General features: G+C 60.8%; 1 protein-coding gene across 4 annotated transcripts in view; it reads left to right on the forward strand.

The window, feature by feature from the left end:
* The window catches only part of PMEPA1 (prostate transmembrane protein, androgen induced 1), a 66,861-nt gene extending 39,778 nt beyond the window's left edge, over positions 1-27,083 (forward strand). For 3 of the 4 annotated variants that reach the window (XM_076010847.1, XM_012770467.3, XM_012770470.3), the window contains exons 2-4: positions 20,947-21,101; positions 25,140-25,193; positions 25,577-27,083. In XM_076010847.1, the coding sequence (XP_075866962.1) occupies positions 20,947-21,101; positions 25,140-25,193; positions 25,577-26,122 (755 nt within the window). In that variant the 3' untranslated portion in view covers positions 26,123-27,083. Of the gene's footprint in view, positions 1-5,547; positions 6,319-20,946; positions 21,102-25,139; positions 25,194-25,576 lie in introns of those variants that run through there. The other variant, XM_012770472.3, reaches the window with a different exon arrangement.
* Positions 27,084-27,313: the final 230 nt, after the last annotated feature.

The following is a 27,313-nucleotide window of genomic DNA, read 5'->3' on the forward strand; positions in this document are numbered from 1 at the left end:
CTTTCCCTCTGCTACTGACCCGGACCCCACGAGGCTGGTTTTCATCCTCCTTCCTCAGGGAAGAGCCTGTGGAGCAACGGGTAGGTCCTCGCACAGACTAACTACTCTCCCTCACTTTCCCTCCCTCACGCATTCATTTCACAAGCATTTATGAAGCACTGTGTGCCTGGCATGAGCAATGCCTCGGTGACCAGGGTAGCTGCAGCTCCAGCCTTCAGAAATTTTCCATCCAAGCGTGACATGAACAAGCACCTTTCCCTAATTGTTTGCTTTCGAATGAAAATTTTAGACTAGGTGGTCGTTATTCTGTAAACCAGTCGTGTGTGACTTGAGTCCTTGCTGCTGTCTTCATTCTGGGGCCTGGCTAGGTCGGCTGTGCCTGGCTGTGGTCACGGAGCGGGCCCTGTGGACCAGCACTGCGCTTTAGGTACTGGTCCCTGTCTTGTGTGACCCGGAGTTTCTCCACCTGGGCACTGTGGGCGTTCGGGCTGGGTAATTCCTTTCTGTGCGGGACTTGCCTGTGCCGGGTGGGATGTTCAGCCACATCCCCTCACCCACCAGGTGCCAGTGACGCCCCCTCCCAGTTGTGACGACCACAAATGTTTCCGATGTCATCCGATGTCCCCTGGGGGGCAAAATCCCCAATAAGAGCCACAACCTCGGCCCTAAAGCCGCGCTGGGTACAGCCATCTGGGTGTGTGCCGGCGGTTCACGCTCCTGCCTGTCTCTTCCTCTGTCACTCGTGGGCGGTGGCTGCGAGTGTCCCTGCTGGCGCGACTGAGCGTCTGACCGGCAGAAGTCATTTTCGCCATTCACTGATGCCACCAGGGTTGCCTGGGGCTTGCAGTAAGAACCAGGCTCTGCGCTGTGGACTGGTCTCACCTCGCAAAGACGGGCAAGGTCCCAGCCACCGCGACCCTCACCCTGACCGGGTGGGCAGCCTGTACCCGAGGGGCTGAACAGGCTCCGGCTCTCACCAGCTTTGCCCAGTTGCTCTGTGACCCCGGGCAACTCCTTTCCCCCTCTGGTCCCGTCTTCTTCTCGTTTGACCCATTTCAGGGGCTTCCAAGCCCCCCAGGCGCCAGACACCCAGCATCAGGGCTTAGTTTTCTCCCAGGGTTCCTCCCTGGGTCATTCACAGCCCTCATCACGCCAGGGATCTCTGAGCCACTCAAGGTGCCGGGTGACCTCCCGCTTCCTCCATAATCAATTTAAGTATTAGGCTCTAGCAGTCGCTTTTACATCCTGGGCCTCAACGTAAGGGTTTATTTGAACTAACGGTTCCTCCACTAAAGGAGTGAACGCCTGCCGCGGTCTGTCAGTCTGCAGCGGGGAGCGTGCAGGCAATTTGCTGCTGCAGGTCCCTGCACCCACCGCCGAGAGGAGTTGGTTTGGCCTTTTGGACGGGGAGCTCCCGTGCTGCTCCACAGCAGTTCTGATGCGTGGCCTTCTTTGGAGAATCACATTGGAAAAAGATTCCTGAATCATTTTCAAACTCACATTATCCCATTATCCGTGCTGCGTTTTCCTCGGATACACGCACGCAGCCATCCCTAGCAACTCTCCGTGCAAGTCTGCCCAGCCCCAAAGCAACCGCATCCCCCTCCTATGCCTGGAAACAGGCTTTCCTTCCCTTGGAAGAGACAAACATTCCTACCCCTACCCCAGGGCATTTGCACTTGCTGCCGTTTGCTCAGGAGTGTTCTGCCAGCTCCCCTCATCCTTCAGGTCTCCGCTTCGAGGTCACCTCCTCAGAGAAGCTGTCCCTGACCACACCATCTAAGCAAGGCCTCCCTTCCGGGCACTCTGTCACATACCAACTCCAGTTCAGTGTTCCTGAGAAGACGTGAGGACGTTCTTCGCCAGAGACACCCACGTGGCTCAGAGATCCCTGGGGCTCCTCACTCTTCTGTAGCTGAGGCGGTCACTGGCAGTGGAGTTTGCAGTTGTCTTGTTAGGAGTGATGTATTGATACTTTACAATGATACTTTGTCTTGAGGATATAAGGTCACTTTATACATTGTATTGGACATGCTCAGTTACAGGGGTGCAGTGACAGTTTGCAAGGATACTCTACATCGGCAATACATGATACGTGGATACATTGTATTGGACATACTTGATTGTATTGGGGGTGCAGTGACAGTTTGCAAGGATACTCTACATCGGCAATACATGGTACTTGGATACATTGTATTGGACATATTTGATTGTATTGGGGATGCAATGACAGTTTGCAAGGATACTCTACATTGGCAATACATGATACTTGGATACATTGTATTGGGCATACTTGATTGTATTGGGGGTGCAATGACAGTTTGCAAGGATACTCTACATCGGCAATACATGATACGTGGATACATTGTATTGGACATACTTGATTGTATTGGGGGTGCAGTGACAGTTTGCAAGGATACTCTACATCGGCAATACATGGTACTTGGATACATTGTATTGGACATATTTGATTGTATTGGGGATGCAATGACAGTTTGCAAGGATACTCTACATTGGCAATACATGATACTTGGATACATTGTATTGGACATACTTGATTGTATTGGGGGTGCAATGACAGTTTGCAAGGATACTCTACATCGGCAATACATGATACGTGGATACATTGTATTGGACATACTTGATTGTATTGGGGGTGCAGTGACAGTTTGCAAGGATACTCTACATCGGCAATACATGATACTTGGATACATTGTATTGGACATACTTGATTGTATTGGGGGTGCAGTGACAGTTTGCAAGGATACTCTACATCACCAATACATGATACTTGGATACATTGTATTGGACATACTTGCTTGTATTGGGGGTGCAGTGACAGTTTGCAAGGATACTCTACATTGGCAATACATGATACTTGGATACATTGTATTGGACATACTTGATTGTATTGGGGGTGCAATGACAGTTTGCAAGGATACTCTACATCGGCAATACATGGTACTTGGATACATTGTATTGAGGACATTGGATGGCATTGAGGACAGAGCGAGACCTCACACTGGGAACACTCACACTGCTCTCCCTCCCCGGGTCTTGTGTGCCCCTAGGAAAGAGGTTGGAGGTTCTTTGCTGACTTCCGTGAGGAAGACAATAGGGGCCCGTGCTTCCAGGGTACTTAAAATCCTCTTTCTTCATTTCTAAATTTTAAATGACGTGTTTAGAATTTAATCTTCAAACCTGGGAGCCAGACCTGCAAGTCGAGAGATGACAGCCGCGCGATGGTTTCATTTGGCTGGCGGCAGCAGCCAGATGGCAGATGCTGTGCTCGGGAGACGGGGGAGGCTGGGAGGGAGGGAAGCGGCTTCTGTTTCGGCTTTTCCCTCCCCCTGCAGCGAACCCCCTCCCAATGCCAGGCCTGGGCTGTGCCCTAGGGATCGCTTAAGGCTGCTGGCGCTGGGCGCTGCCAGGGTGATCCTAGTGACAGAGGGGGGCGGGGCTCTCCCAGACAGTTCCCTTTTTTAAAAAAAACAAAACAAAAACTTTTTATTTTGGCATCATTGTTGGTTAGCATGCGGTTGTAAGAAACACAGAGAGATCCCATGAACACATCACCGAGCTTCCCCCGACGGAAACATCTTACATAACTACAGCACAGCGCCATAGCCAGCAGTTGACATTTATTACAAACATCAACCTCATTCACATCTCCCCAGCTGCGCATGCGCTCGCTTGAGCGTGAGTATGCGTGTGTTTAGTTCTGTGCAGTTTTGTCACATGTGCAGATGTGTGTGGCCACCAGGGTTGGGACACAGCAGTCCCATCACAAGGACCCCTTCTTCTGCCCTTGGATAGCCTTACCCGCCCCCCTCAGCCCTGACAACCACTGATCTGTTCCCCATCTCCACAATTTTGTCATCTCAAGAATGTTACGTAAGTGGAACCAAGCGGTATGCAACCTTTGGAGATTGGCTTTTCCCACTCAGCGTGATCCTCGGAAGATGTAGCCAGGTTGCTGTAATATCAGTAGCACATCCTTTTTCGTTGCTGCGTAGTGCTCCAGGTGTGAAGCCACCATGGTCAGGTTAACCATTCGCCTGTTGAAGAACATCTGAGTTGCTCCCAGTTGTTGGCTGTTGCAAGTATAGCTGCTATGAACACTCACGCACAGGTATTTTGCGAACATTAAGTCTTCGTTTCTCAGGGATCAATGCCCAGGGCTACCACTGTTTACTTTTTGAAAGACCCTTCACTTGACAATCACACCGTGCTCTCCTCTGGCCTCTGTGTAGAGACGAGCACCCTGGCGAGCGGGCATTCGATGGGGATGGATGCCTTCTCCAAATGTTAGCTGAGAGCTGCCAGGTGGGGCGTCGACCACCATGGACTTAGCGTCCACGAGACAAACAGGGGCCCTCTCGTGGGGCTTTCTTGCTGGTGCCGGGAAACCGGCAAGGAACGGGCGAGCAATTTAACAGAGAAGGCGTTTCTCGTAGAAGCTGACACTCAGTGCTTCCCGCGTGCCAGGTGTTTTCTGGGTGCCTTGCAGTCCTCAAGCCACCCAGCCAGGTAGGGCCATCGTTCGCCCCACGGCACAGATAAGGCAGCAGAGGCAGAGCTGGTCCCAGAGCCGGGATAATCCAGGATCCTGATCTTACACTGCATTCCCCTCGTGGCCAAGGCGGGGCAGGAGAGGTGCAGAGTGAGGGGAGAGGTGTGGGTGCACTTGGGACGAGCCACCCAGGGAGATCGCCCCCCCCCCGCAGAGAGAACTGCACGTGCAAAGGCCCTGGGGTGGAGACAGGAAAAAGGCCAGGGTAGCTGGAGCGAGGGAGCAAGGGAATGAGGGGGGAAGCACGTGATGAGGTCGGCTGGGCCTCATGGGGTTTTATTCTGAGTGTGATGGGGAGTCAGTGACTCAGTGGATGTTTTTTAAGAAATTGCCCCAGCTGCTGGGTTAGAATAGACTGGGGTGTGTTTGCAACGGAGGGAGGGAGGCCAGGAGAACACGCAGCCTGAGCGGCGACCCCCAAGTGCCTCCCAGCCTGGGCCCCGGGGGCGTCCGCGCGGACCGTGGCAGGGCGGGGCAGCATCCCCCGTGGCTGGATCCGCCAGCCAGCCGCACTGCGAGCTCTGGCGAAGTCTGTCTCCTGAGGGATTTTCCCAGTTTCTCGCCTTTTCTCTTTCTCCCTCTCTCCTACCAGCTGTGAGCCTATAAAGTGGATTTACCTGCGCACTGTCGGCCTCGCCAGCTCGTGCGTAAACACGCGCCCGCCGTCCGTGCCGTATCCATCACGCCTCCCCCGTCAGGCCAGGCCGCCTGCTTTGTAATCGAATGATGGCCACCGTTTATTATGCACTTGCTGTGTACCCGCTAGTGTTTGGAGAGCTAGTTCCCATATATACCCGCTCAGTCCAACCTTTGGCGATTCTGTGGGGTCGATGCTGTTGGTGGTCCACGCTTTACCACGGGGAGGCTGTGGCCAGGGCCCGCGTGACCCCCAGGGTCACTCATACGAGAAGTGGCCGCGTCTGGATTTGAATTCAGAGCCGCCCGCCTCCCACAGCTTCGCTGGGTCCCCAGCCAGAGCTTGGAGAAAAGGCTCCGGCAGCCTCCCCTGCCTCCTCCGTAGAACAGTTGGTCAGAACCTCGGTCTCCTTGTCACCGGGATTTTCTGCTTCTGGAAGACGCTGTTTGGAAAGGAAGTGAAACCAGGGGCCAGAACAGCCTCACCCATGGGGTGGGGACAGGAGAGGCGGCTGGCGTCTGGGAGGCTTGCAACTTCCTTCTTGGAATCTGTTTGCCTGTTGCCTGAAAAAGAAAGAGGAAGAGACTCGTGCAGATGGAGGCACAGGGAGAGACTCGACAGATTTAGACCCCAGACAATCACACGGGAGACAGACAGACAGACGGACAGGCGCCCCGATAGGGGAGGACACAGGTGCCACACGCAGAGCCCTCCAAAAGACTTGCACTCGCCTGGCCGCTCCGCCCCCTGCAGGGGTGAGGTTGCCCCTCCCACCTGAGCTCCCCCGCCCGCCCCTGCGGGCCGCTGCCCTGTGGTCTGTCAGGGCTGCCCTGCGGTCTGTCCCGTCTGTCCGGGCTGCCCTGCGGTCTGTCCCGTCTGTCCGGGGACTGGAGGTTCCCAGACCCTCCTGCGCAGAACTGTGGAACAGACTCGCGGCCAGGGCTGCCCGACAGCGGCCAGGTCTTCCCCGCGACTCTGAGTCCCACGTAAATGTGGGGGCCGGGCTACCGCCCAGGGCGGCAAGTCGGCATGGAGGGGCCTTCCAGCCCCGCGGGCCCCGGTGGACCAGGCCCTGCCTTCCACCGCCCCTCCTGAGCGGCCAGAGGAGGTGAGGGGCTTCGGGCTCGGAGTTGGGCCGCGGGAGGCTGCTTTTCGTGGGCGCAGCTTCGCACGGGAGACGAGCAAGAGCGGTGGCCACAGCACAGGCTTCGGGCCCAGGCGTGGGAACAGTCCGGCCCTGCGCTCAAACCTGTGTGACCTTGGACACATTGTCGCGCTTCTCTGAGCCGCAGATTCCGTATCCCTGAAATGGGGTGATGCGAGGGCTGGGGTGCTTCCTGGAGCATGGCGGGGACGTTAAATGAGGTGACAGAAACCCCGTCTTGTGGGGCACGCAGCGTGGGAGCGGGTGACACACCTGTGGGACAGTCCCCGTTGTCAGGTGGCTTGGGAAGGTCCCAGGTGATCCAGAAGTGCGTCCATTCGGGTTTCTGGTCTAGTTGCTTTGCTCCAGAGAGGACCACCAGCAGGATTTGACGTGCCCCAGCTCCGGGGCGGGGTGGGGGCTGCCCCCGCTGGCCATGTCCCCAGCTCCAGGTGCAGGGCCTGGCCCATGGTACGTGCGCGATAAGTATGTGCTGCCGGAATGAATGAATGAATGCATGCATGAGTGATAGAGTTAGCAGGAGAAAATGTCTTTCTTAGAAGATACAGTCGGACGCCCAGGTGTCCCTGCTTGGGGAGGGAGGGCGGGGGGCTGGTCTGTCCCTGGGTGCAGCTGGGTCTCTGTAGGCCTGTCTCCGGGTGCTGGGGCATCCAGCCCTTTCTGTCTATGCAAGGGGGCTTAGACTGCTCGGGCTGCTGTAGTGTCAATAAAACACCACAGATGATGTGGCTGAACAACACACATTCATCCTCCCAGTTCCGGAGGCTGGGAAGTCAAGTTCAAAGCACCGGCAGACTCGGGTTCTGGTGAGGGCCTGCTTCCAGGCTCACAGAGGCCACCTGGCTGTGTCCTCAAGTGGCCTTTCCTCGGTGCACCTGCGGGGAGGGGGTGGGGAGAGAATGGGCTCCCTGGTGTCTCTTCCTGTAAGGTCACTAATCCTGTTGGATTTGGTGCCACCCTGTGACCTCTTTCAACTGTGATTACACCCTTAGGCTCCACCTTCAAATACAGCCATGCTGGCGGTTAGGGCTTCACTATCCAGAGTTGGGGGAACCAAAGGTCCCCCTTTCTTTCTGCTCCGAACAGAGAGAGGGTTGAAGGCAGGTGGGAACGGCCACTTCTGTAAGTGAGAACTGTTGCTGTTAGGGACAGCCCAACGGTGGCCGTCACTTGTGGGGTTTACAGCGAGCCTGGCACTGTGAGCCGCATGAAACTCTCGTGTCAGTTGCGCGGGTGAGGCACCATTTGGTCACCGGGTCTGACGGCGGGGAAGCGAGCCCAGATTGCTGAGGCCGCCACTCAGGGTCACACAGCAGCGGGTAGCAGGGCCCGGTCTGGGGCACAGGTGTGTGCTGCATCCAGATCCACACCTCAAGCCCTCCGGAGTGGAGGAGGCAGCCTGGCCATCACCTGTTGACCAACTGCAGGGCTCTCTGCTGCCTGAGCACCACTGAGGTTCGGGAGCGGGGAAAGACGGTTTCGTAGTCGGGAGTCCCACGTGGCAGTGGCCTGAGCATGGCATCCTAGGAGTGGGGGGTGCAGGCATTCCCCTCGGCTGGGCTCTGAGGGGTGAGGAGCAGTCTGCCGGCTCGAGACCGGTGGAAGGGCTCCTGCTCCTGGAGCTTGCGCCAGCTCTGAGAGGCCGAGGTACGAGAACGTCGCAATCTGACGGACCGGCCAGACCAACGGGCAGCAAGACGCAGACTGACGGAAGGCTACGTCGTGACTTATGCATTTTCTTAGAAGTCACAGCAGATGTCTTGGGTGGTATTTACAAAATTAACCGCCACATGGGAGAGCTTAAAACTGCCAGAGAAGGAAGTGCCCGCAGGGGCTGGGCAGTCGGTGGGGCTGGACGCCGGCCACCGAGGGCTGGCAGCTGGAGGGGGGGCATTCCAGGGGTCACCAACCCAGGCAAGGTTCAGCGCCAGGGCGGCAGCACTGGTGGCAGGGCAGCCAGGGTGCCCCGGCTGGGAGCCAGGCAGGCAGCCGGTGATGGAGTGGGGGCTGGGGCCCTGGAGGACGGGGAGGTGGGCCTGCGCGCGTGGCCCTCCTTGGGGACAGCTGATGTTCGCCGCCCACTTGACCATACGCCAGGTGCTGCTCGTGGCACTTGAAATGCATTCACTCCACCGCAGCAACCCGTGAGGTGGGTGCCAGTGGTTTTCCGCATTAACAGATGAGGAAACTGAGGCACAGAGCATGAATGATTCGCTGCTGCCACATGTTTGGCCATGGGGAGCGCTGGGGGATTGCATTCAGACAGGCCAGCCGCAGGGCTCCCACTGGCCACGGGACACCCTCCGCTCCCAGTGTCTGTGGAATCCAACTCAGTTCCTGGGCGCGAGATGTGGGGTGCCCGTCCAGGCTCTCGGTGCCCGTCCTTGGCCCGCAGCCTCGGCCCTGGGTGAGGCCAGGGAGCTCGGGCCCTCTCGCTCCGAAAGGCAGAGGCACGCCGGGTCGGCGCCGAGCCCCCTCCGGAGGTGCGCGTTGCGGCCGGCGTCAGGGCGGCCCCGCGGGATGAATGGGGAGCTTTTGAGAGGTGGCTAACGGCGGCCGCATTGTGCCGTCTGATTCAGAGCGATTCAGAGCGGCGCTTTTTGTCCGAGAGGCTTGGAGACGGAGCCCCAGTTCACTTCCCCTCCCCGGGCGCCGCCCGCCGCCGTCCTGGCTCACGTCAGGAAACACCAAGCTCTCAAAATCCAGTAATTGAGAGAAACATCTGCTGGTTTCCAAGGAGCTCGAGGTGCCTCCTGAGTGACACGGGCATACGTGTGCCCCGATGTCGGCCGGCGCTCGGAAACTCGCACGCGCGAACACACGCACACGTGGCCACGGGTGAGAGTCTTTTGGTATGTTATTAAGATTTTTAAAATTAAAGCTATCGATGCCTGTTATAAAAGATTTAATCAATACAGGAATACAGAAAGGAAAAGGGGGGAATAGTCCCCCTCTTCCAGAAGTAGCCATTAGTAACAGTTTAACTTTTTATCTCCATTTTTGCTATAAAAATGGATTCATAACATTTTTATTGTTTCTCTATTTCTGCCCCCAAATAATTGCTAACGTCATCCATCGTCAGACCCAAAGACCAGTGGTTCTCAGCCAGGGACTGTTTGCTCCCTAGGGGCATTGTCTGGTGACGTTTTGGGGTGTCACAAAGAGGAGGTGATGGTGTTTCTAGCACCTAGTCCAAGGACACTGCCGACGCTCCCACGGGGCACGGGGGGCTGTTGTCCAGCTCAGAACGTCAGTCATCTTTTTATCCCATTGCATCCCATAATAGGATGTACCAGGGTTGGTCTGGTGGCATTTAGATGGTCGCTGGTTGTTCTTTTTAGAAACACCCCTTGCAGCGATGCGTGTGTGTGTGTGTCTGTGTGTGTGTGTTTGGGCCCTTCTGTGAATATTCCTGTTAGCTGTGATTCTGAACGCCAAGTTTTCTGGGCTGGAAGGGAGCATGCATGTTCAGTTTTTGGCGGGCACTGCCCAGATGCCTTCCAGGAAGGTCGTGGCCACCAACGCGGCAGACAGACCCGCTCGGCCATGCCCACTGCCTCCCCGTTTGCCCCCTGCTCGCCTCAATGAACAAAACCCGTCTGGGCGATTCGAAATGACTTCCCGTTGCACCTCCGGCGTGTCCGCCCGTTGACGGAAGTGGCTCTCGCCGCGGACTCGCTCCCTTCCTCCAGTACCTGGAGCGGTGACTGACACTGTGCTGACCGTGGTGTTCACAGGTGTTCGGTGTGGGTGACAACGGGAGCAAAGTCCCATTAGCGCCTTCCGTTTGGGTGATAACAGGGAAGATAAAAGGCCCCGCTTTGTCTTTGCCTACTGAAGGAGTGTTCTGAGATCGGGAGGGTCTGAAATGGCGGCCCTGTGCTTTCCCGCAGTTCTTGTCTCCAGCCTAGTCTCCCCGGGCACGTTCAGACGCGGGCCCCAGCGGGCTCCTCCGCACCCACCGCCCGCAAGGTGACCTCGGGGCGAAGGCGCGTCTCCCTAGCTCAGGATCCCCCGAAGTCCCAGGAAGGAAGGGGGCTCTGTGCACTTTGCCCAGCGGGGGCTGGACGGAAGCTCGCCCCTCACCTGGGGGTCCTTTGCAAACTAGCTCCAGGTGCAAGTGAAAGGGCAAGCACGCGCGAGCAGGGCCCCTGCGGTTACTCTGCCTTTGCAGTCCTTCCAGCCCAGCTCCTTGCTGTCTCAGTAAGGCACCGTGACTGCCTGTGGTCCCTGAGGGTGTCCTGACGCCCGCACCTCCACTGGGGCAGACTGGCGGGAGCTTTCTGTGTGCGGCTCGGTGCTGGGCCCCCACAAGCCGAGTCAGGCGCACCCGTCCGGGACGCTCATGCTGGGGCCGGGCTCGGAGTAGGAGTTCCCGTGGGGGCGTGCGTGAGACCGGAGCGTGGGTGGGGTTAGAATGCAGTCTGGGTCCTAGCACCTGCTGTGGAGGGAGGGAGGCCGGGAGGGCGGGTGGAAGGACAGGAGGAAGGATGTGCACTCAGCCAGGTGAGGGGTGGGTGGACGTGGCCTCCAGGCAGAGGGAATGAGCGTAGGTCCTGCAGCTGGAAGCAGGATGGTGGAACTGCCCTCAGAGCCATCCTGCTCCTCTGCAGCACCGTGGAGGCCCGAGATGACACCGTGCTCCCTGGAGGGGCCCAGTGTTAGGGACAGGCACGGGGCCACTGAGTGTCACAGGGCTGGTTGGAGGCTCTCTGTCCCTGCCCACCCTCAGTCCCGAACCCCTCCAGCGGTCCCCGCCCCCCGGGACGACAGCACCTCTGCACAGAGACCACCTGGGAAGCCTCAATTACGGCAGCAGCCTGCTGTTGTGGACACCGACAGATGCTCTTAAATCTTTCTCGTTTTTACTGTCAGTGTAGTTGTATGTGCTCACGAATGCTGAGGATGCAGAAGTGCGTTACGTGGGAGGGGGTGCCCCTCCCCTCCGTGGGCTGTGCCCGGGGCACCCACAGCTGGCGGCGTCCTGTGTACCGTGCTGGTCCCTGGCTTGTGCAGATCCAGATGGGCACCTGCAAGTGTAGGTGTGTGTCGGAAGAATCCACCTTTATGTTTAAAGGTACATGTTTGTTCTTTCTTTAACCCAAAATGAGTTCATCTTACTTGATGGCTTCCTGCCGGCGCACACAGGTCTGTGGCTGTGCCTCCCTGTGTCACGTGGCCCCGCCGTGGGCCTGCCACGTCACCTTTGCACACGGGGACGGACGTTTATTGGGTGCCTGCTCAGGAAGGCGCTATACCAGGCGCTGGGACACCACAGGATAAGCCAGGTCCACTCTGGGGCAGGAGACGAGCCAACAGACGGGTTGTGTGCAGCATTCCGCGTTAGTGCTGCAGAGAAGGAGAAAGCAGCACAGGGCATGGGGGCGCCTGGCTTGGGGACAGGGAGCTCCGGGGTCCCCTCGCTGAGGCAGCAACATGGGAGCAGAGGTCAGAAGCAAGCCCCCAGGAGGTTGGGGAAAGATCATTCCAGGCAGAAGGCATGGCATGTGCAAAGGCCCTGAGGCGAGACGGCACGTGCCTGGCGTTTGACAGAAGAGAAACAAGGTGCTGAGAGTGGAGTGCACGAGGGGGGACCCCGAGAGAATGCGAGAGAGAGAATGGGGAGATTGACACCCCGAAGCTGATTCCCCAGGCTCAGGCTAAGGGCTCACACCGAAAGTGTCCGGGTCTGCTATTTCATCTGCAGGGAGCTGCAGCCTGCGTCGTTCTGCGCTGTGGGGCAGGCAGGGGCACCTGCTCGCTCAGGTGGGCCTTGTCCACATCCACTCAGGTCTGTGTGGGCAGAGGGGACAGGCATGGGGGACCCAGCCCCGGGCTCAGGAGGACCCCTGGGAAGTTAAGAAGTTCTCTCTGTGGCTGGCACGGTGGCTCACGCCTGTAATCCTAGCACTCTGGGAGGCCGAGGCAGGAGGATTGCCCAAGGTCAGGAGTTCAAAACCAGCATGAGCAAGAGTGAGACCCCGTCGATACTATAAATAGAAAGAAATTAGCCGGACAACTAAAGACATATAAAAAAAATTAGCCGGGCATGGTGGCGCATGCCTGTAGTCCCAGCTACTCGGGAGGCTGAGGCAGAAGAATTGCTTGAGCTCAGGAGTTTGAGGTTGCTGTGAGCTAGGCTGATGCCATGCACTGTAGCCCGGGCAACATAGCGAGACTGTCTAAAAAAAAAAAAGTTCTCTCTGCCACCTTGTCAAGTGGAGACTTGGTTGACTCCGTCATTTCCCCAGATGGGGACACCGAGTGATTTGCCTACGGTCACAGTAAGTGGCAAAGCTGCGATTTGAACCCAGGGCTACTGGGGCAGCCCTCACACCCGCAACCTGTACCGTAAGATCCATCCAAGAGCAGCAGGGTAGGGAGCTGCCTCGGCCCCAGCCCCCGGCTGAGCGTGCGACCCCCTGAGCATCCACTTCCTCCCCAGCGCGGGGAAAGGGTCTCAGCGTTCCCCGTCGGGGTGCCAGATGCCCAGCTGTGCACGTGGCCAGGAGCAAGCACTCAGAACGCAATGGTGGCGGCGGTGCAGTCTGTTTTTAAAAAGGAGAAAACTGGCCTAGATTTGCCAACCACCCCCCAAACCTCCGAGAGGCGACAGAGCAATTTTTTTTTACCCATAAAAGGTCTCACCCTAAGAAACAGACGTGCCGTCGGGGGTGTTTGAAATGGCACCGGAGCGATCAGAAAGTTATTCCTTTGACGTCTGGTTTGATTTTACTTGAAATTCGGTGGGGTGGGGGGTGTTCTTATTCAAATGTGGTGGGGTGGGGGAAGGGCTGGAACTTCAGGCCGGCGGGGCTCTACGGAATGACTACGGAATGGCAATGAGGCCGCCGCCCGCGGGTCTCATCCAGGCAGGCCTAACGAGATTAGATTTTCATAAATTTCAGACAGCGCCAATTCCTAATTCCTCGGTGTGCGGCCAGGAGGCCAGACAGGGCTGCATGCACGGGCTGCTTGTTAACCAGGGAGGGCGAGGGCGGCCCTTCCCCCGGGACAGACGCGGTGGTGGGGGTGGGGAGGTCGTCTGGTCTGGAAACTTCCCTGGGGCTGGCGGAGCCAGGTGGACTCTGCCCTGCTCTCCAGCTGAGGAAGCGGACAGGAGCCGCAGCTCCCCACGGTCGGGAAGCTCGAGCAGTCTCGCACACTCCTCACACCCGTCTGGGCTGGGCGCATTCCTGGCGCACCGAGGAACTCCGAGGCAGCACCCTCCCGCACCCCCATCCTCATCTGGGAAGTACCGAGACAGGGATTCGAACTGAGGCTCTTGCTCTGCTCCAAATCCAGGTCCAGGCCCCGCCACCAAGAGCTGGAGCCCCAACACTCGACGGGAAAGAATTACATCTTCACCCTCGCTAAGCTCTCACTGAAACGCAGGCAGCTGGCCACGGCCACCGCGGTGGCAACCGCTGGCTGCGTTCCACACTGGCCACGTCTCTGGCAAGCACCACAACTGTGATTCCCGTGGGCCCCGGGCCACGGAGAGTCCACTCAACGCGATTCCGTTCCTGCGTCGCACAAACCCCATCCCGAGAGTTGTTCCCGTGTCCCAAGTCTGGTCAAGAGTTCGATGACCGCATTTCAGTGTCGCCGGCTTCTGTTTTGTTTTTTTTTGTTTTTTTTTCCTTTTTTGTATTAACTAATCAACACCTACCCGGCTTCTGTTTTTAGCGCGATGTATTTTGTATTAAAAACTGTATTCTGGGCCGGGCGTGGTGGCTCACGCCTGTAATCCTAGCTCTCTGGGAGGCCGAGGCGGGCGGATTGCTCAAGGTCAGGAGTTCAAAACCAGCCTGAGAAAGAGCGAGACCCCGCCTCTACTATAAATAGAAAGAAATTAATTGGCCAACTGATATATATATAAAAAATTAGCCGGGCATGGTGGCGCATGCCTGTAGTCCCAGCTACTCGGGAGGCTGAGGCAGAAGGATCGCTTGAGCCCAGGAGTTTGAGGTTGCTGTGAGCTAGGCTGACGCCATGGCACTCACTCTAGCCTGGACAACAAAGCCAGACTCTGTCTCAAAAAAAAACAAAAAAAAAAAAACTGTATTCTGGTGAAGCGTCCGCAGGCTGCTGCGCCGCCAGGGCTCGGGGCAGGGAGAACTCGGACGCCACAGGCCCGGTGCTCAGGGCACTGTGATCCTGGCACTCTGGGAGGCCGAGGCGGAGTTTGAAACCAGCCTGAGCAAGAGCGAGACCCCGTCTCTACTATAAATAGAAAGAAATTAATTGGCCAACTAATATATATAGAAAAAATTAGCTGGGCATGGTGGCGCATGCCTGTAGTCCCAGCTACTCGGGAGGCTGAGGCAGGAGGATCGCTTGAACCCAGGAGTTGGAGGTTGCTGTGAGCTAGGCTGATGCCACGGCACTCACTCTAGCCTGGGGAACAGAGCGAGACTCTGTCTCAAAAAAAAAAAAAAAGAACTCGGACGCCGCAGGCTTGGGGCCGTGCTGGGGTGGGGCGGCTCCCGCCTGCGACCGAGGCCGAGAGAATTGTGAGGAGAACAGGTCCTCGGAGGGGGGTTGGGCACACGGGAGGTGGCCGTGGAAATGGCAGCTGTCGGTGCCCCTGTGCCGCGCCGTGGGAGGTGCCCGAGCCCCAGCACGGGGGCCCTTCCGCACGGAGTTCTGGCGGGAGGTGGGCTTCACCGTCCACAAATCCCGGCGCGGTGGCGTGGGTGCTCCAGGCATTTCTGATCCGGCCGGAGGGTCGGTCACACTCAGTGCAAGCTCTTTGCTTGAACTGGACCTGCTCGTGGCCTTCTGGGATCGTCACACTCAGGGCTGCTGGGGGTGGGGCGGTTGGCCCAGCCTAGCCACGAAAGCCCTGGCCAGGGGCCGGGGAGCCTTGGTTCTGGGCCCCTGGGCTGTGTGGCTTTGGGCCAGCGGCCTCACCTCCCTCAGCCTCAGTTTTCTTGTCTGTAAAGCGGGGGGTCATGCCCGTGTTCACCTCGCAGACTGTCAGTGAGCAAACGGGCGGTGTGGGTGAGGGCTGGCCCCCGTGCCCGGCGTTGGCGGGGCCCTGGGCTCACAGACCGCGCCCCCTGGTCTGACGTGGGCCGGGAGAGGCCCGGCCACGTGCACACGTCTCAGCGGGACTGCGTCTGTCTCTGGGCGAGGATGCAAAGCGGGGGGCGGCCACTCCAGTGAGGCGCACGAGCCTGTTAATTTGAAATTATTCACAAGGAAAGAGGACACTAAATTAAATTAGAGTGGCCTTGTTGTGCATGTGGAAGATGGGCTTGGTCACCCCTGAGAGCCTGCTGCGTTCATCACCCACCCCAGGGAAAAATCACCAAGGAAAGTGGCCGGAGCTGCTCCCTGGCCCTCCCGGTGTGTGTCCCTTTCCCTGCAGCCCCCGTTCGCACAGCCAGGCCCCCCTGGAGCCTGGCAGCCTTTTGGGGCTCCCTCCTAGCTCAAACCTCTGACCGGGGGCCAGAGGCCGGCAGGCTTTTGCTCTACAGCCTGCCCAACCTCAGCATTTCCGGGACATCGTTGGGGCGAGGGATGCTTTTTATCCCCCAAAGGGTGTCAGCCATGGTGACAGTGATGACGGTGAGTGCCCCCGTCTTCTGCCCTGTTCTGAGCTCTTACGTCGTTATTTCACACCCCGGGTCCCCTAGTAGTTCCTTTGCAGATGAGGGACTTCAGCTCGCAGGTGTGCCCGGGCTCACGCAGCGACGGGCTGGCAGGTGCCAGAGGGGAGACCGGGCCTGGGTCAAACCGCACCCCCAGAGGTTCCCAGGGCACGGGGAGTCCTTCGGGAGAGCTGGGAGAATTTAGCAGGAGAATGAAGCCCTCTTCCCTTCTTAGGTCTTACCGGGGCGGCTCTGGGTTCGGGGCTCAGCCCTGCTCTTTCTAGTTGCACAATCCAGGGCAACTTCTCCCTAAGCCCTGGTTTGCCCATCTGCAAAATGGGGACAGTGATGGTCCCTGAGCTGGGGGTCCTGGGGCATGTGTTGTTGCTGTCAGAGTCATAACACTTCTTACGATGATGGTTGCAGTGAGCCTGGGCTGTGGACCAGACCACCTGCCACCTGCCCTGTCCTCGGCCTGTGTCCTGTGGTCACCGGACAGTTGAGAGCTGAGGTTGGGGACAGTGTAGAGCCCAGCCCTGCATGTGCCACACTGGGCATTTGGCCTGGGATGTCTGCTCCAGGCCCAGGTAAAGGAGCGGTCTGTCAGACCAGGAAACTGAGGCAGGGTCAGTGTGGCTCCATATCTGTGGTTAGTAGCTGAGCGACCCTGAAGATGCCTTGGGTTTGGCCTGCTCGGCCCTTTTAAAAGGTTTTTTTTTTTTTTTGGTTTTTTTTTTTTTTTTTTGAGACAAGGTCTTGCTCTGTTGCCCAGGCTGGAGTGAGGTGGCGTCATCACAGCTCACAGCAACCTCGACTCCTGGGCTCAAGCGATCCTCCTGCCTCAGCCTCTCCAGTAGCTGGAACTGCAAGTACATAACACTGTGCCTGGCTAATTTTTTATTTATTCTTCTTGCTCTAATTGCCCAGGCTGGTCTCAAACTCCTAGCCTCAAGCATTCCTCCCACCTTGGCCTCCCAAAGTACTAGGATTACAGGGCAGCCCTTCTTAAAACTTGTGAATGAGCTGCCAGCCTTGAGGCCAGCCAGCGCCATGGACAGCTTCTAAGTTCTCGGGAGAGGTCAGGGATGCGGCTGCCCCAGGGCCGCGCGGCCCGAGGCTCCCTCTGGCTGGCGAGAGGCACCGGGGTCTCCCAGCGTCCCGGCCGCCCGAGCTCGCCCCTCTGCAGAGTGGGTTCCGCCATCCCCGCTGCGCCCGGGGAACAAACGAGGGCGCACGGGAGGATTCCGTGAGCTGTCTCGGGTGCAGAGACGTGTTCAGGTTGGCGCTGCTTCGTGCAGGTGTCGCGTTGCCGACTTGACTCCGAGGACGGAGGGTCTCCCTCCTCTCCCCGGGGCCCTTTGCTGATCGGGCAGTGGTGCCCGTCCAGGGGTGTGGGCTGGCTGGGTGGAGAGCTCGCGCTTGACCGACGCCGCCTGCCCCGGGCACGGAGTGAGCGGTGGAGGAGGACCAGGACTTGCCAGCACCCGGGCAGGGCCTGGCAGGTAGTGTCGAGGCGTGTGGCATGCCACGGCCCACGTGGGGCCCGGAGCCACGTGGACGGCACAAGCCTGTGTAGAGGGCGGCCGCTCCCAGCTCTGTGCCTTTAACGCCAGGTGGGAACGCGGTTGGGCCGGGCATCGTGGGCGCGGTGTCCTTGGGCCTCCAGTGTGCAGCCTCTACCAGCAGGTGCTGGTTGGTCCGCGAACCCCACGGGCGGTGTCCCCGGAAGTGGCACCGTGGGCACGAAGGTGCTTGGGGGGCTGCTGTCGGGGGGCAAGAGCCCCTCAACGCATGGCCAAGGGCGGTCGGCGGTGGGTCCACCCAAGGGCCCCTCCTGGCAGTGCTGGTGCTGGGCGGGGCTTGATGAGACCCGGACGGGGGGTCTCGGGGCCTCCTTGGCCAAAACACCCAGCTTAGGGTGTCCCCTTACTGATGTGTGGGGGTGCTGAACTGCTGGCCACCCCGAACCCCTCCATGCCTCCGCAGCTGGCGTGCCCTGCTCCCACCCTGCTCTGCTGCCTCCCGTGCACGCGGCCTGTGCCCTTCGTGGCCTGTGCCCTTCGTGGCCTCTGCCTCCCCCTGGCGCCAAGGCTGCGGCTCCTTCAGGGCCCCCTTCCCGGGCCTTTGTCGGACACTCCCCCGTGAGCACAGAGCATTCGGTCGTCGCTCTTTGAGGGCTCCTGTGCCTGGGCTGCCCTCCTGTGAGCTCCCGCCGCCCATGTGCAGCATCAGGGACGCTCCCGGGCTGAGCACGCCACGCACGTCGTCCACCCAGGCAGACTGTGACGGGCACAGAGGGCCACCCCGAGCCAGGCCGGGACACGGACCCTCTGACCGACCGAGCCGCCGTGTCCCCTCCCCACCCCAGGGCCCTTGACTCCAGGCCAGGCCCAGCGCGCCTCCGTAGCAGTCTCCTTCTTCCGGGCCTGTGCCTTAACAGTGCTGGTGGCCCAGGGACCTGGGTGGTGACGTTGCGTGCCTTAGGGTGCCCCGTGATCGTTGCTGGCAGTGATTTTGTCAGTCTGTGGACACACACACACACGAGCCAGATCCTCCTGCCCTCTGGCCGGCCTGGCAGGGTCTGTCCACACCCGCTCTGCCTGCAGTGGCCTGTCCATCTTCCCCTTGGCCCTGCCGGCCCCGCCACCCCAGCTGCTGTCTCGCCACCACTGTCTGGGTCCCGTGGGCTGCCAGGGCCCGGGGCAGGGACAAAGGCGGCCGCACCCCTCCCTCCCTGCAGCCTGGTGTGGGCAGGGCCCCTGGAGCCCGAGGGAGGGGTCGCTGGGGTGAAGAGTGCGCGGGGCTGGGGGCAGGGCATCGCAGGCCCTCGGAGGAGGGGCGTGGGTGCCACACAAAGCAGGCCCTGTCTGTGCCCTGAATGCCCGGCTTTATCCCGGCCTGCCAGACGGACTGGGCCCTGCAGAATCAGGCCAGGCTGCCCCGGCCCTGGACCTGCCCCGTCTGGGAGACAGGAGGTGTGGCGTGGCGACCTGGCCCCGAGGCCTGGCCCCGCCCGAGCCTCGCTCCACCCCCCTGGCAGGAGGGTGCCGGCGTCCCAGGGCAGCTCCGGGCTCGGGCCCGATTCGCAGCGCCCCGGCCTGCTCGGGGCTGCGGAAAATCTCCCCACAGCCCTTGGCCAGTTCATCCAACCCCCGGCCCTGCCTGGGGCCCGGCAGCTTTGCGCTTGGGGACTCGGTGCGTCTGTCACTTTACCTACTCACCTGTGGAACCGGGATGATGAAAGCACCTGTTCTAGGTGTGCCTGCCCCGCCCCGCCCGACAGGGATCCACAGCCGGGGACTGGCGACCGGGCCCTGCTTTGCCGCGGGGGCGGCCCTGGGCAGCGTGGGGTGTTAAGCAGCATCCTTGCCCCCCACTAGACGCCAGTAGCACCCCCGTTGTGGCAGCCCAGGGTGTCTCCAGACGTTGTCACGTGTCCCTCGGGGTGCAGCCGGGCCCGTCGAGAGGCGCTGACTCAGTAGCCGTGCGTGCAATGGCATTGCCGGGCAGCTGTGCCGGGGGCCGAAGTGTCGTGGGAAGGCGGGAACGGGGCAGGCCGGGGTGGCAGGTGGACATGGGGCAGGTGACTGCCTCAGTGTGGGGAAGCGTCCACCACTTCATAAACGGTGAATGTCCCGTCACCTCCCCCTGGGGGAATCTGAGGCTGGTGGCAGGAGACGGCGGCCCTCCCAGGGCTGGAGTTTGTCTGGGAACGTGTTCCAGGCCCCACCTGAGACCTGCCCTCCGCAGCGCCCCCCCCCCAGCTGGAGGCCTCCCTCGGGGGGAGGAGGAGGAGGAGGAGCTGAGTCGGTGGCACTGGCTTGGCCGTGACCCTGGGCGTCCTCTCCGGCACACCAGGTCTGTGCCCCATGGGCCGGGCATCCGGCTGGGGAGGGGCAGCTCTGCCGCTGCCGCCCGGCCCGCTCCTCGCGCCCCCTCCAAGGGCCCCGGCGTCCGCCCGCCGCTGCGGGCTCTGCTGGCACCGGCCCGGCCAGCTGCCGCGACGGCCTCGGCACGCTCGCCTGAGTCAGCAGGAGCCGCCGGCTCGGGCAGGATCAAAATAACCTCCTTCCTTTTCCAGCACTTGAGGGCTTTTCCGCCTTCCAGGGGAAAAACAAACCACCACCACCCCCCCAAAAAAAAAAACTGTAAAGACGAGACGGCCGCACTTGCAGCCATCTGGACGGTGGGCCTCTCCGCCGAGGGCAGGGGCCTCACCACCCGTCCTGTCGGGCGGCGAGCGCGAGTCTCGCGTGTGCTGGGCGTGGCCCGTGCGGTGCGTGTGTCTGCGTGCTGTCTGCTTATTTGCGTGCGCTGCAGATGGCGTGTGGGCTTGTGCACACACGTGCACACGGCTTCCCTTGGTTCGTTCCACCAAGTTCCAGCGCCGCACCTGCTTCCAGCACCCCCTCTCCCCGCTCTGGGGGCCCTCTCCCCGCTCTGGGGGCCCCTCTCCCCACTCTGGGGGCCCCTCTCCCCGCTCTGGGGGCCCCTCTCCACGCTCTGGGGGCCCCTCCTCCCCGCTGCCCCTCCCAGGCTCCCCTGGACAGGTGACAGGGCCGGGACCTCTGCCTGAGCCCTTGCCCGGCACAGGGGCCACGTGCAGGCCTCTCTGCGGGTCACTCCTGCTGCAGGGACAGCCGGGGAGGCGCTGGGAGCAGAGCTGGGGTCCTCCGTGCCGGCCCCCAATAATGCTTGGGTCGATCCCTACAAGTGGGGTGTCTGGGCCTCGGCTGTCCCCCCTGGGTCCTCCCAGCTGACACCGCTTCCCAGGACAGCTGCGTCCCCAAACACGCCAGCCCCGGGCACCGTCAGTGACCTTGCTGGGAGGAAGTGCCTTGGCGTGGCGCCCCCGGGTCTTGGTGGCGTCCTTGCTCTGCCAGGAGGTGTGAAGTTCACAAGGGCTGAGCCCTGCGCCCAGCGGCCCACGGGTCTGCCTCCAAGTCTCACGTGCTTCTCTCTGTCCCCACAGCGGAGCTGGAGTTTGTTCAGATCATCATCATCGTGGTGGTGATGATGGTGATGGTGGTGGTGATCACGTGCCTGCTGAGCCACTACAAGCTGTCCGCACGCTCCTTCATCAGCCGGCACAGCCAGGGCAGGCGGAGGGAGGACGCCCTCTCCTCGGTAAGCGGGGCCCCCACCCCCGGGTGCTTGCGGGCACCTCGATGCAGGCTCTGAGAAACCCTCTGCTGTCAGTGTTCCCCCCCCCCCGCGCCCCCCACCCCCGTAGGCAGGAGTGAGACACCTGCCTGGGCGACCTGTCTGAGCCACAGAAGGGACAGGACGAGGAAGTGGGCGGCAGGGAGGGCTCAGGGTCGTCATGCTCGGTCGGCTCCTGAGCATCTTCTGCCTCGGGCGGGACACCGTCCTGGACTCCGGGGCTCGTGCAGCACCGACAGGGGCTTGCTGTGACGGAGCCGACGTTCGCGGGGAGGTGAGGACAAGAGGTCGGGGGTGACGGTGCTGGGTGGGGCGCAGCGAGGGCTGGCCTCTCTGTCCCTACCTGGGTGGCTGGGGCCGAGCAGGGACAGGGCCAGGGGTGCTGGGGCGGGCAGTGGGGACACGTCGTGGGCACAGGCAGAGGCCTGCGGGTGAGGGCAGGGCACGAGGACGTGGCTTTTGACTCTGCACCCAACGGGGCGGTGCGGGGGATGGTGCCTGCTGCCTTCCTGTGGGTCCGACACCTGCCCTCGCGCCCGGGCCCTGCGGGTGTCTGGCCCCGTGGTCAGTCCCTGGTCCATTCCACTTCCTGTGTGTGAAAGGGGTTCGTGGTTGTTCCACCTCCCGGGGGCCTCGGGGCTCAGCACAGAGCGAGGCCGGTCATTGCCGGCTGCGAGAGCACTTCCGTCCTGTGGCGCGTCCACTCCGTGGGCCGCCGCGGAGCCCACACGGGTGCCTAGGACGCCCCCCTCCCCCGCGCTGGGGGTGGCTGTGAGCCAGTGCCGTGGGGCACGGGGCGGGGGCTGGGAGGGGCAGTGGCGCACCTGCGGGACGCCCCCGGAGAGCTGCTCCTAGGCCAAGCGCAGAAAGACGAAGGGGGATGGGCGCCGCGTGGAGGACCTTGCTCTTCGGGTAACCCCAACTTTGATGTTAGTGGAATGGTGAGCGTGGTCCGGCGTTCTGGAAACTCAGGAACATCCCCCCAGGACTCCACAGAGTCAGGGGCTGAGCACTGCAAACACCGGGCTCCTCCTCGGGGCACTCTCTGCCCTGCAGCTCGTGTCCTCCCGCAGGTGGGCGGGAGGGAGGTGCAGCCTTAGTCTCCAGGGGCCTGGCGCCCAGGTGCGTAATTTGACAGTGAGGGGCAGGGGGCAGCCCCGGGGCTGCAGGCAGGCTCGAGCCGGGCGTGCCAGGTGTGGGGAGGACTCGCAGAACAGGCGGCGCTGGGCATGGCCTCCTCACTGCTGGGGACACCTGGGGCTGGTGGCAGCGCCAAGCCCGTGGGCTGAGCCAAGTCGGCCGAGGAGTCTGCTGGCTGCGGCCCGAGCCGGCAGGCTTATCCCTGGCGGGTCTGGGCGTCTCCGCTTGCGTCAGGCCCCAGCCTCAGTGCGTCACCGGGTTGTCAGGGCAAAGGACATCTGCCCTCCAACAGGCACGCCGGCACCCCAGCCCGAGGCCCGTGTCGTGTCCCCGCGGTGTCTGGGGGCAGACTCTGTGTCTGCTGCTCCGTCTGCTGCTCCGAAGGAATCCGTCGCGTGGAAGCCCAGGGCTCACCTGCCTGTTTGTTTTCGGTTGCTGTCGCCCAGCAACAGGGCCACTGTCTGCCTGGGGGTGAGCCACCTGCCTGGGACCTCAGGGCTCACCCACTTAGAGGCGGAGCTGGCATCAGAGAGGCAGGACACTGGCCTGAGGCTACAGTGCTTGGTGGTGGTGGTTTGAAGAGACCGTGGCCCCCTTTGTCCTCCTGTGCTGGGGGGAGCGGAGGCAGATGAGCCTTGGGAGCACGGCTGGGGGAGCACAGTCTGGGAGCACGGCTGGGGGAGCACAGTCTGAGAGCACGGCTGGGGGAGTACAGCCCAGGGAGCACGTGCTGCAGGCTGGGCCGGCTTGGCCCTCGGAGCCTCAGTGTGTGTGTCTGTGGGTTGGGGTGAAGCCAGCACCTCTCTGCCCACCCTGTGCGGGCCTAGGGCCCCGGGGAAGGTGAAGCTAGTCTCGTGCCAGGGAGCATGCACGTGCCCAGGTCTGGGCAGGAAGGGCCTGGCCGTCGCCAGGCAGGTAGCCCTGCTTTAGCAGCCGGGGCTTTGCTGTCGGGGAGGAGGGCGGGGTCCGGCTCCCTGGACACCTGAGCCTGAGCCTGATAGAAAGTCTGTCTACCCAGCCGCCCGCACAGGCCCCCGGGGAGGCCCGGCTGGGTAAACACAGAGCCCTGTTATACCGAAAGCAGAACGCGGCGGCCCCCCTGGGGACCCCCTGCCAGACAGGCGCGTCTGAGGAGTCTCTGGGCCCCGTGACCTCCCACAGAGACCCCAACACAGCTGCTGCCTGCCTGGGCCCAGCCGGCGTCCCACTGCTCACCTGTGCCCTGCACCTGGCGTGGCTGTCCTGTCTGAGCCCCTTTGCAGGGTGACCCCTGGGAGTCCTCGCCTCCCCGTGTCCAGCCAGCGGCTCGTGCCCCACCTGCCTGCCCCTCACGGGCAGGTTGCCCCTCCCGTGACCCTGGATGTGCTCTGGCCCGTCACCTCACCGAGTGACACTGGGTCAGTGTCTACCTCTCAGTTGCCACCTCCCCACTGGTCAGACAGGGTAAGGAGGGTGGCCAGAGGGTGAGGCTCAGGTGTAGGGCAGCCCCTAGGCACAAGGTGAGTCCGTCCTGACGGGACAGTCTTGAGAGCCACAGAGGCCCCTAGTGGCCATTTGGGGAATTGCCGTCCTCTGGCAGTTCCCACCTAGGCTGCAGGTAAGACACATCCCACCTGGGAACCCTCAATTAAACGTGCCCGCAGGGAAACTTCTGGAGTGATGGATGTGTTCGTTATCTTGGTTGTGGTAACAGGCTCTTGGTAGATACATATCCCCGGACTTACCCAATTGCAGACTTTGAATATGAGTTATTACATATCGGTTATATCTCACTAAAGCTATAAAATGAACAGACATCCCTTCCCCGGGGCCCAGGGCTCTCCCTGGTGGCGTCTTGGGCAACTCAGACACCTTGATTGCAGCATGGGGTCCCCCTTTCCTTGGAGGAGCTACAGCAGGGGACTCAGCAGGGGCTGGGAGCTTCCTGCGGTGGTGCTATGCCCGTGCCACCGGCCCAGAGCTTGGCACAGAAGTGACACCGTATTCCGCGTTTGTTGGTGACCAAACTGTTGTTTTATGGCAAAGCATCCCCCTTGGGCACTTCAACTCTCCTCTGTTTCTCCACCTATAAACTGGGATGTCAGTAATTACAGGTTTGTTCATAATTTAGAGGGAGAGATGGACTGTGGAAAGATAAATAAATACACAGGCAAGGTGGCTGCAGATAGGACAGGCGACAGGCTAGTTCATGGGAGAGCGCCTTTAGATGATGGCGTCAGAGAGAGTTCACAGGAGACCCTGGAACTGAAAACAAAGAAGGAGCTGGCCAGGCAGCGAGGCAGCCAGTGCAAAGGCCCTGCAGCACATGCTTAGCATGTCGGGACACCAGGGAGCTGGTCGTGGTGGCTGGCCAGAGTACAGTGGTGACACCCAACACTCTCATTCCCTCCCTTAGGGGCACGTGGGCTCCACGTGTTTTTTACGTTTGACCTGTTAAGATCTTTAACCCCAACAGGCCAGTACTGTAGTTATTCACATTTTCAGATACGGGAACGGCAGCATCTGAGTTCAGTAACTTGCCCCAGGTCACACGGCCAGCAGGTGGTCCAGGCGGGGAGAGTCAGACCAGGAGGGGCGACCACGCTGGGCTTTGTTGCAAGCCGTGGGAAGCTGCCTGGGGGCTCTGAGAAGGGGGACCCTCGAATGGGTGCATGTTTTGGAAAGGGTGAGTCCGGTTTCCAGGGACAGCAGCAAGAGCTGAGGGACGGGTGAGGAGGCAGTTGTCTTCGTGTCCTCCAGATGTGGGGCAGGGAAGCGCAGGGGTTCAGGACCCATTCCCTGGGCGACCGGGCTCAGAGCCACAGCCGGGCTCTCCCACCCCCGCCCACCACTGACCCTGCCTGTCCCTGTCCTCCCCTGCAGGAAGGATGCCTCTGGCCCTCGGAGAGCACGGTGTCGGGCAGCGGGATCCCAGAGGTAAGAGCCGGCGCTGCCTCCCCTCCCCTGCCCCCACCGAGCCCTGCCCCTCTGGTGGCCCTGCCGGGAGAGCACTGGCTGCCAAAGGCTCTTACTCTCTTCCCTGAATCGGTGTCCTTGCCTAGCACTGTAGACTCCCTGTCCCCGGAGGGTGGGGGCACGAGTGGGCCGCCCCGTTTCAGGGGGGCTGTGCGGCTCTGCCTTGCACGCTCCAGGGCTCCCGGGGGACAGGCGGAGGCCGCGTCCTTGCTGGGCCCCTTTCCTGCCGCCTCCCGCTGCCCAGGGAGCCGAGTCAGTGCAGCCAGCCCCCCTGTCTGAGGATCTGCGTCTGGGGGGGGCGGCCTGAGACAGCCGCCCTCCTCACTGCCCTCTGCTCCCTCCAGCCGCAGGTCTACACCCCGCCCCGGCCTGCCGACCGCCTGGCCGTGCCCGCCTTCGCCCAGCGTGACCGCTTCCACCGCTTCCAGCCCACCTACCCGTACCTGCAGCACGAGATCGACCTGCCGCCCACCATCTCGCTGTCGGACGGGGAGGAGCCCCCACCCTACCAGGGCCCCTGCACCCTGCAGCTGCGGGACCCCGAGCAGCAGCTGGAGCTGAACCGCGAGTCGGTGCGCGCGCCCCCGAACAGAACCGTCTTTGACAGTGACCTGATGGACGGCGCCGGGCCCGGCGGCCCCCGCCCCCCCAGCAGTAACTCGGGCATCAGCGCCACGTGCTACGGCAGCGGCGGGCGCATGGAGGGGCCGCCGCCCGCCTACAGCGAGGTCATCGGCCACTGCCCCGGCTCCGCCTTCCAGCACCAGCAGGGCAGCGGGCCGCCCTCCTTGCTGGAGGGGACGCGGCCCCCGCACACACACCCGGCGGCCCTGGAGAGCGCCGGCCTGTGGAGCAAGGAGAAGGAGAAGCAGAAAGGACACCCTCTCTAGGGCCCGGCCGCCGCGGCGGGCGGGAGGCAGAACGCTCTAGAACGCTCTGCACCTCTCTCTGCACCTCTCACGGGAGGAGAGAGGGGGAGGCGGCGGCACACGGAACACGCAGCGTGTGGCCGTCCTCTCCCGCCTCTCTGTGTATAAATATTTACATGTGATGTCTGGCCCGAATGCACAAGCTACGAAAGCTTGCAGAAAATCCACGTTTCTTTGTCGAGATGCGTCTTGAAGGCAAAAGAGAAAAAAAAAATTCTACAGTAGTCTTTTTTTGTTTGTTTGTCTCTAGTTGAGCTGCGTGCGTGAATGCTTATTTTCTTTCGTTTATGATGATTTCACTTAACTTTAAAGACATATTTGCACAAAAACCTTTGTTTAAAGATCTGCAATATTATATATATAAATATATATAAAATAAGAGAGACTGTATGTGCGAGGGCAGGAGTATTTTTGTATTAGAAGAGGCCTATTAAAAAAAAAAAGATGTTTTCTGAACTAGAAGAGGAAAAACAAATGGCAGTTTTTGAGTGCCAACTCAGAAAGTGTGTATTACCTTGCAAAGAAAAAAAATTACAAAGCAGGGGTTTAGAGTTATTTATATAAATGTTGAGATTTTGCACTATTTTTTAATATAAATATGTCAGTGCTTGTTTGACGGGAGCCTCTCTCGCGCCTGCCGGGACCGCAGGGAGAGGTGTGGGGATCTCGGAGCCGACGCCGGCAGGGGTGAGGTCCCGGCTGCGGGGGGCGTCCCGAGGGGCCGCTTCCCTGCCGCGTGGAGCTCTGTCCAGCGACAGGGTGTCGGCGCCACACATTCCCTGCCGAAGGAGGCACGTCTTTTTCCCCGTGGGCCAGACAGCCCCGCGATCGCAGACGGCATAGGAAAGCCCCGCGGAGGCGCCCGGTCCCGGGCGGTGGTCTTGCCCCTTCCCCAGATGACAATAAACTGTTACCGAAAGAATCCGCCTTTCCTCTTATTTCCAACCGTGGAGGTCCCCGTGGGGAGGAGCGGGCCACTCCCTGCGCACGTTGCCGGGGACACCCCGGGACACCCCAGGGCGGAGGTGCAGGTCTGCGCAGGCGCCCGGCGGGTCGGTGGTGGCGCTGCCGGGAGGCTGGGCGGCTGGGCTCGCCGGCAGGAGGAAGGACCCGAGCTGTCAGCGGTCAGGCCTCACCCGTCTGTCCCCCCAC

Source organism: Microcebus murinus, chromosome 16 (genome assembly GCF_040939455.1).
Source record: "Microcebus murinus isolate Inina chromosome 16, M.murinus_Inina_mat1.0, whole genome shotgun sequence".
NCBI lineage: Eukaryota > Metazoa > Chordata > Mammalia > Primates > Cheirogaleidae > Microcebus > Microcebus murinus.